The sequence below is a fragment of the Ochlerotatus camptorhynchus genome, unplaced genomic scaffold (genome assembly GCF_037179485.1).
Source record: "Ochlerotatus camptorhynchus isolate MF236.1 unplaced genomic scaffold, CSIRO-AGI_Acam_v1.1 ptg000232l, whole genome shotgun sequence".
Lineage (NCBI taxonomy): Eukaryota > Metazoa > Arthropoda > Insecta > Diptera > Culicidae > Ochlerotatus > Ochlerotatus camptorhynchus.
Genome location: NW_027040722.1, coordinates 6,940,590 through 6,950,435, shown reverse-complemented (window position 1 = coordinate 6,950,435; position 9,846 = coordinate 6,940,590). Strand labels below are relative to the sequence as shown.

General features: G+C 41.5%; 1 protein-coding gene across 1 annotated transcript; it reads left to right on the top strand.

Annotated features, from left to right (window-relative positions):
* Nucleotides 1-8,500: 8,500 nt before the first annotated feature.
* On the top strand, nt 8,501-9,571 carry LOC135704159 (uncharacterized). The gene is made up of 3 exons (XM_065225596.1): nt 8,501-8,640; nt 8,703-8,849; nt 8,903-9,571. Exons 1-3 carry the CDS (start codon nt 8,523-8,525, stop codon nt 9,286-9,288), a joined length of 651 nt encoding a protein of 216 aa, XP_065081668.1. The 5' UTR covers nt 8,501-8,522; the 3' UTR covers nt 9,289-9,571.
* Nucleotides 9,572-9,846: the final 275 nt, after the last annotated feature.

Genomic DNA, 9,846 nt, shown 5'->3' with positions numbered 1-9,846 from the left:
ACCACTTTTTGATTAAATTCAAGGATCGAAAGTTATCAATGGTTCAATGCGCTGATGTCTTATGATCATGCGCAATCAACTGCTCAGCAGGCAACATTGGTGTTTCTGGGGCGTTGAATAGGACACAAAAATCATGGCTACTATGTCACACAGTGTTGCCTACAGAGCAGTTGCTTGATCATGTCATAAGTTTACCAATCTCTTAAATAATTAATAACTTTTGCCTGTCTCGTTTTACATAGAAACGATCTTCAGCTAAGTTGTAGCTGAATTTTTTTTCTATAAGAATGGCTATCGAACTGTTTCGCAGCTCAATACGGAAAAAGACTAGAAGGCAATGAACAAAAAGTTGAGATTTCCCATAGTAATTTACATGTAAACTTCAAATGGCTTGTGCGAAGGTTGTTTCTAACCAAATGAGTTGTAACTTTGGGAGGCTAATCAGGACCAGATTTGAAACCATTTAAGCACTGTGGAGCGAAAAAGTCAAATTTTGCATCAGTCTATTGGCTCATATCTTCGATGGTGTTATTACATTGCTTGATTTAATTATTGTTAGCTAGAAATCAGCGATGGAAGTCAAAACTGACAGTTAAGTTACATCAAGGTATACCTGAATACATTTCAACAACCTAAACCCGATCCTTAACCCCTTCGAACCTTCTCCTAGGCATACAACATAATCACATTCGACACCTCGGGATTTGTTCAAAATCCACCTCGCAGTTGTTATCGTTGTTGTACTGTTCCATAGGATGAAAAACCACATCCAGCTTTCCGGAATCCATCCGACGGGGTATAGCTAAAGCATGCACCAGGGCTACAATCAATCTTCTTGGAACATATTTGGTTTGGTTTGCTTATTCTGTTAAAATTCCGTGCTGCAGCAGTGATTTTGGCTGCATGCATAAATTTATTTTTATCACGTTTCGTTTTCTTGAACAATCAAATAAACAATCACAAAAGTCATTAAATCTTCAGGGTCGCCAAACTCATGGGATACATGATTGACAGCTTCGGCAAAGCGTTTGGCATAGCTTTCGGCACAGCGAAAACTGTCGGCACAGATTGAGGTATGCAGAGTTGATTCCCCTTGCGTCAAACTCGATTTAAAGCAGCTTCCCGGTCAAAAGTTTTACATCGCGACTGGACATGGAGATGTGCCGGGAAGATTCTAGTTCGTGTTTGCCGACAAGTTTGCGAAGAAGGCCATGGTTTGCAAAGCGATTTGCAGTGGTCTGAAAACGGAACCATTTGTCACATCCTCGACGATGACATTCCAAGTTTACATCGAAGAATGCCTAAAACAGCGTGTATTGCCGTTCGTTCGCAAGCATAGGATCAAAGTCATATTTTGCCCCGATTTGGCCAGCTACCACTACTCCAAGGTGGTTCTGGAGTGGTATGCTGCCAACAAAATCGATTTTGTCCCTAAGCTAATGAATCCTCCGAATTGCCCGGAATCTCGACCAATCGAAAAATACGTGTCCACTGTGCGGGCGCTGATGGGCTTCATCAAGAGGAAGGTTCGAAATTTTGTTAGAACTGGATAAATGGAGAAATCGAATGCTGTAACTTTGAAGTTTTAATAAAAGTACTGTAAAGCAACCATTAATGGACTTTTTAAACGTATTGAATTACGAATTACAGGTCTTCTTGTTCGAACCAATTGACTTTTAGTCAGCCCTTACAATATCGTTTGTTGCAGTGTTTGCCGTATTAGATGCTAGATAGTAGCATAGAGGTAACTCTAAAACTAAGATGTCCCGAAGAAACGTGCTCAACTTTTTGATTCAGCTCTGGTACTATCTTCGGTCCCAAGCTAATCGATTCACCCCTCGAAACATAGGAAAATCCACTAACCCCTCATTTTATCTGTCAAACTTTCATAGCGAATCAAAACAAATATTGTGTAGCACTAGAATTTTGACTAGAAGGGGGTACGTTAGTCGATTTGCTTGGGACCAATAGGCTGGTCAGTAGTGAGCCAATTTAAAATCGTTAGTTTCGTATTGATTGTTGGTACTATCTTCGGTCCCAAACTAATCGATTCACCCCTCAAAACATGGGAAAATCCACGAACTCCTCACTTTATCTGTCAAAGTTTCATAGCGAATCAAAACAAACATTGTGTAGTACTAGAATTTTTACTAGAATGGGGTCCGTTATTCGTTTGCTTGGGACCAATAGGCTAGTCAAGTAGTGAGCCAATTTAAAATCGATAGTTTCGTATTGATTGTTGATAGTATAGGATTTAATTAAAACGAATTTATTTGCTTCCGTATTCGATCGTAGCTAGCTTAACAATGTCTGCCTCGAGTGGGAGTCGCCTTCTCCGCGCTATTACTCAGACACTGAACTGAAATGTGTGAGGGGTATGAAAATGGAAATGAGGGGTAATAACTCCGTAATAACTACACTGAATGTTTTCTCTTCTACAGCTCGGCCATCCTGCGGAACTTTTCTCCCACTGATACCTAGTCCCTATGCTGCGTTACAAATGATTGTTTGATCTTCGTTTTCCAGTCGTTATGCTATTCAAATTCATGTTCGTCCTGAAATAGATAAAAGCTAGCGTTAATCCTCTCTATCACTGCTTTCGGATTCAACTTCTTGATCTACATCCGAACTACTACCAGCTTCATGTGACTTATACATTCGCATATTCTGTGGATCAAAAATTCCCTCAAAATGTTTCGTCGACACTTGATACCCATCTATATCTGACACAATATATCTATTCTGATCAAGAACCTTTTTCACTCGGTAAGGCCCTTTGAATCGAGGCCTTAGCTTTTTGTTTTCCCCGACTACTGGTACACTTCTAATAACTACCAAATCGTTCTCCTTGAATGTAGTCCTGAGACTTCTACTATCATGACACTTCTTATTGTAATCCTGCACTTTTCGTATGCATTCGGCTGCCATGTTCCGTGCATCTTCCAGATTTAGCCGATCAGATGACTCCAGCAGGTCCTGGAAGTATTGAACGGCATCATGGTTAATTTTTCGGTGTTGTTGCACTCCATACAGCAGCTTAGATGGAATCGACCCAGTTCCTCGGTTGATCGAATTGTTGAGAAAATACTCAACATCGATGAGCACAGTATCCCAGGACGTCTTAGAGGACTCAGCAAGTTTAGCCGATACTGGAAGCAGTGTACGATTGTACCTCTCGACTTGGCCATTTGCCTGAGGACATGCTGTTGCTACAAGAGTATGCGAAAATCCATGGGAATCCGCAAATTGCTTGAACGGTTGCGATGTAAAACAAGATCCACGGTCAGTGATAAGGATTCTTGGAGTACTGTAGTTGATGAAATATGATTTCAGATGTTTCATTACTTCTTTGGAGTTGGTTGTTTTTGTTGGGTACAGCTTCACGAACTTTGTGAATCCATCTACCACCGCCAAAATATACTTGTTCTTCCCTTTCGTCATCTCTAGCGGACCCAAATGATCTGCATGTAAAGTCCAAAATGGTCGGTTTCCTTTGGCGATGTTTTGAGGCACACCATCATTTTTCCTTGCCTTTGGATTAAAAAGTATACAGGATATACACTTTTTACAGTGTTCAGCTATTTTTTCTGACATATTTGGAAACCAGAATGCTCGCTTGATCAATTCTATAACTTTATCCTTTCCGAAATGCCCCATTGAGTCGTGGAATCGGTATACAACAGAATCTTCCATTGCTTGAGGCACGTACAATAATAAACGGTTTTTCTCCTTTCTGAACAACAAGTTATCTCGAACCTCGTATTTTTTTAAGTCTCCATTTGTTGCTGATGCTTTCAATGCGCAGATGACAGGATCTTGAATTTGAGCCACGTACAGAGCGTTCTCGAACGAATTATCTTCATTGATGTCCTTGGCCAAGTCAACTGTGTGAACGTACATCCTTGAAAGGGCGTCGACGTGCTGCATTTGCTCCCCAGAACGATGCACGACCTTGTAGTTGAACTCCTCGAGGAACATGGCCCATCTTGCAATTTTCGAGTTGATATCCTTTTTCTCCAGCGTTTGCTTCAGGGATTTACAGTCAGTTACTATTTCAAACGGAATACCAGTAACATAGTGTCTAAAGCGCTTCAACGCATATACTATTGCCAGGGTTTCTAGCTCAAAAGAATGGAGCTTGCTTTCTGCGGAATTTGTTTTACGACTGAAAAACATGACCGGGTGATATTTATTGTCAATCCGTTGACGCTGCATCAAAATACCTCCAAATCCTTGCGATGACGCATCTGTATGCAACTGCGTATCAGTATTTGGAACATATGTGCAACGCACAGGACGCGATATCAACAACTTTTTAAGCTTTTCTACAGCTTCCAACTGCGGTGCTCCCAAAAAATACTCAGCATCTTTCTTAAGAAGATCGTAAAGAGGACTAGCTATCGTAGAAAATCCCTTGATAAATTTCCTGAAATAGCTCATCAATCCCAGAAAACGTTGCAAGCTCTTCGCGTTTTGAGGAACTGGTATTTCGCGAACTGCTTCCACATGCCGGTCACAAGGGCTGATTTGATTGAAGCTGATGCTGTATCCCAGGAAGTCAACACGAGTGACTAGAAAACGGCTTTTCTCCAGATTTAGTTTCACTCCGTTATCTTTGAGAGTAGCAAAAACTCGACGCAAAAGATCTAGATGCTGATGCACAGTTTTTGAGCAGAGCATTATGTCGTCCATAAACACTATCAGTTCTCCAGACTTGACAAAAGGATGCAGAATCTTAGCCACATAGCGCGAACGGGTGCGTTTGTGTACCCAAATGGAAGCTTGTTGAACTCAAATTGTCCGTTTTCCGTGACAAAAGAAGTGTACTTTTTTGAATCCTCGGTAAGGTCCACATGGAAAAACCCATTTTTCATATCCATTGTAGAAAAATACTTCATTCCATCTAACTTTGCAATCTGGTCCTCGATTACCGGAAGAGGAAAATGATCTCGTTCAACTAACCGATTCAAAGATTTGAAATCGACGCACAGTCGGAAAGATCCGTTTTTCTTTTTCACCAGAACAATCCTACTGGAATAAGGAGAATCGCTTTCACGTATAATGCCTTTATCTAGCCATTCAGCCACTATTGACTCTACCACCTTTCGCTCTGCGTGACACAACCGTTGTGGTGAGACGTTATAATATTTCTCTTCCCGCAAACGAATTGATGCTGTAAATTGTACCGCTTTTCCGTAGTCCGACTTTTTGATGCAATAATTGGTCTGATAAGCACGCAAAATTTCTTCACGGAACTTCACAGTCTCCTCGTTATCACCAACAATCAAGCAAAGTTCTTCTTCGACCGACTGGTTTAGAGCATTCTCTCCGAATGCTGTGTTCATTAGTACACTGTCGTATTCACTTTTAGGTTTTTCTTCTGATTTCGAGAATCGTATAACCGATAGATTGTTTCGTTTCATAAAATCTCGACCTAGAATTGCACTAACTTCCATTGTCTCATCAGGAACAACATAGAAAGAAACGTCATAAACTAAGGACCTGAATAGAACTATTTTTGTTTTTAAACAACCTTCAACACATATTTTCGAACTATTCACACCTATTATTTCTCGATTGTTTGCTACCTCTTTATCCAATCTAACTAGAGCTGCCAGTGCTGAATGCTTAATTAGGCTTACCGCACTGCCGGAATCCACCAACAGCTTGAGTTGCTTGAGACGTCGTCCAATAATCGCTTCTCCTTCCATCATTCCGTCTTCATCCGTATCGATTCCTTCGTTTGCCGCCGGCTGATCCTGATTAGATGCAGAAATCATAGCGACTCTCAGCTTCGGTGCAAAAGTTGACGGCTTCTTGTCTGGACAAGTATCCTCCTGATGACCAACCTTGGAGCAGCAAGCACACCGAGAACGACGTTGCGGTTTGGGGCAGTTAACGGATTTGTGCCCTGGCGCGTTGCAATTGAAACAAACCCAATCACTAGACCCAGCTTGTGATGTTACTGGTACCAGTGCTGCTGTTCTTCCGTCGTTACCTGTCGGACGGCTTGCTTGCGAAATGCGAGCCACGTTGTAGTTTGGTTTCTTCATCCGGAAATTTGCTTCGCACCACTTCAAACGCTTCAAGAGATCCATAACTGTTCGGTATTCCGCCGATACTATTTGCTCGTAAAGCTTATCACGAGACAGCCCACTAATGATGTATTTGATGAGCGAAGACTGTGACATTTGTCCTTTACTCGCAATGTTCTGCATTCTGAAGACGTAACCTTCGTAGCTTTCCTGGTTGCTTTTCATGGCTGCCATCAGCTCTCGATGGATATCGGCATCATCGACGTAGTTTGGGAACGTTGCAGCTATCATCTCTTTGAAATCATGGAAATTGAAAATGTCCTCCTCCACAGAGTTGTACCATAGAGGTAACTCTAAGACCACTGGGTCCCGAAGAAAATCATTATTATTTTTGGCTCACTCAGTACCAGAACAACGGTCCCAAGCAGTCCCAAGCTATTTCACTCACCCCTGCATGTTCTGCATGAATCCACACACCCCTGATGTTATCTGTCAAACTTTCATAGCGAATCAAAACAAACATAGTGTAGTAATAGAATTTCATCTAGAATAGGGTACGTTAATCGTTTGCTTGGGACCAATAGGCTACTAAAGTGGTGAGCCAATTTAAAATCGTTAGTTTCGTATTGATTGTTGGTTGTACCACAGTTTTGCTGATCCAGTCAACCTTGTGGTAGCGTACAAAAGAGCAGCTGCATCGGTCCAATTGTAGAGTGTTTTGTAATGATCCAGTTTGCGTAGCCATGACGTAACAGCATTTTCGCCATTGAATTCGCTTATCAAAGCCTTCACTTCCTCCGGATGGAGCGGACGGGATTGAGCTTGCGGTGCGTTCCTCATCAGCCAGTTTTCTTCTTCCTCCTGTGAATCGTATTCTCGTTCGTCGACGCCATGTCGTCGTCTTCGTCTGGGCATCCTTCTCAGTCAGGTTTTTACGTCTTAGACAGAGAATTAGCCTCCTCGTAACCGCACACCGTTTAAAATCACGTAATCCAACTAGCGAATCGAAGCTCAACGTATAAAGCCGCGGTGTATACCACTTCTGAAATTTCTATAGGATTTAATTAAAACGAATTTATTTGCTTCCGTATTCGATCGTAGCTAGCTTAACAATGTCTGCCTCGAGTGGGAGTCGCCTTCTCCGCGCTATTACTCAGACACTGAACTGAAATGTGTGAGGGGTATGAAAATGGAAATGAGGGGTAATAACTCCGTAATAACTACACTGAATGTTTTCTCTTCTACAATAGTAGCTTCTTTGATTGAACTACGTATTGAAAATAGCTGGAAGAGTCTATACATAGCCGTGGGGATGCAAAGAAGTTAGGTTATCTTTATTAGCGAGACTTTCAGCCAGATGCTGGTTCATCTCTAGGGATGCAAAGAGAAAATCTACGAAGATAATCTATCAATGTCACTTAGGAGCTTAACAGTTCGTAATATGTGTGGTATTGAGATGATCTATTTGGCTTTTATTTTGATTCTAAAAGCATCGTGATTTAGATCAACCGGAAAAAACACTGTCTTTTTTCTTCCTCATCATCAGTTCTTACGCGAGAAGGGAAACTAACGTCAACAATGTGATTACGTATGAATAATAAGGAGTGACAAAGAAGTGCGATTTCACATGCCGAACCTTTGTAGATCGAGGTTCATCTTCGATAGGACGAAGTTGCATCCATTTATAGACCCAATTTGAGTACACTAGACCGACATTACAGCCACGTACCTGTAATGTTTTCATGTTGAACCTTTATGGTCAGGTTTAAGAAACGTTTCAGTTATAACGGGAAACAAGGATTGAAGAGGAATAAGAGTCAAACAAAGTAGAAAATTTGTAGTTAATATTGTGCACTGAAAAGTGCTGTTTAAATTTGTTGTAGCTTCAGCAAAACGGAAATAGAATTAGATAAAAACCTCTATAAAGCTCGCAATGTTACTTGGCATGTGCTCAATCCCAACGAAATTCATAATAATGTCAACCATTTTTTCATAGCACCATGAACATCAACTTGCACGATATTGCATACTTTACAGTACAAGTAGGTATACTCTTCACGCACATCATATCTAACTTGCACACAACCGCAACTGCAATCTCGCATACAAGGGCTCAATCATGCTTACAAGGTGGACTTTCCCCGGCTTGCACCTTCTCACATTGGCATGCGCTATTTAGGGGCACACTTAAATGACGTAGTATATTTCTGATCTGGGGTTTCATCCCCTTTCTTGTTCCCCTCGTAGCATATTTTCCCATACCTAGACCTCCTCCACCCCCAAAAAGGTAACGCCATCTACGCTTGCCCCCTTATTAGCTTTGAATCGCATCTAGCAACATGCTGCTGGCTGATCATCGTCAGTGGCACCTCGAGATTTAGTCATCCAACGAAGGCGAAAATACTCAAACGTGATTTCCTGTTAGTACTCGTAGCAACATCCATTATATAGAATATAAGATAACATTTATCTAGTCTGCTAGTGATAATGCGTCACGTGAGCTGTGATATTACTTTCCCATACAATTGGTGCCGTGAATTTTACTGCGGTGAAAGATTACAACTTTCGGTCGAGGTACGGTGTGCCAAGTCGGTTACCGTTAGAGGTGAGGCACTGTTTGTTGACTCAGAGTGTTTACTTCACATTGCGAAATCGTTCAATTTGTAGGAGTGAAGCTGTATATTAGCTGTCAAAATTTGGAAAACGAGCCGGATGATGAGTACGGCCGGTACATCGATGACATCGAAGAGGATGTGGTCTCAAATAAAAAGGTAACCGAGTTTATAACGGAAATAGATCTTTTAGGAAATGATGGTGAGTTTTGGAAAATTTGATTGGTGATTTCAGTAACATTTTAATCCTTCTAGATGAACCAGTACAGTTTGCATCAGGAACGCACATTTTCAGCGTAGACTGCCATCTGCCAGAGAGAATCGGTGATCAAAACTGTGATAAAAGCGACCAACTAAGTTTATGGATTAGTGTAAGAATAAAGAAGGCTCCCCTGAAGGATGAAGCATGTCCACTTGAGGTGGACCATTGCAGAAAAAGGCAGACCAATTTCACATGGCCTGGCAGCTTTGAACGCATTTCCAATTATTCTAACGTACGGGTAGATATTGAATCTTTCCATGCATCAAATGTAGAGGAAGAAAATAACCGACTATGCTGCTCGGAAGACGATGACGAATTTCTGGAAAATTGGTTGGGAGCCATTCCAATGCAAGGGGAACTGTCGGATGAGGATAGCTAAAGCGGCTAGCGGGAAGATCTAATTGGAAGTGATTTTTAGCGATCTATAGAGTTCATGGATTTCTTCAGTATTTATACGGATCGTGTCCAACCAACTACAACCAGGAAGTCAGTGCATGTGTGGAAAACATTTGGCGCATGTTTTAAGAACCTTCGGCGATTATATTTACATGATTCTGAAGCTCTGTTCAGAGCACATGATGCGGGTGCTAAAATGACGACTAACCGCAGGTGTTGGTTTCTACCTACGATAATAAAATACGTCTAGTTGATGCTAGCAGGGAGGACAGTGAATTTTCATTTTAAAAGTCCCATTTTGGGTTATCGTTCGTCTATGGTATTTTGTTTATTAGGGTAATCATGCTTTGCCAAAAGTATGGCGCGGTCAACCCGGTCAAAAGCAGCTTTTAGATCCGTGTACACAGCGTCTACCTGTGATCCTGTTTTCATATTCCGTAGACACGAGGAAATGAAAGTAGTAATGTTTGTTACAACCGATCTCTTAAGGTGGATACCATGTTGGTCCGGGAAATGTAGTTTCTGCTGCTATAGAATAAGG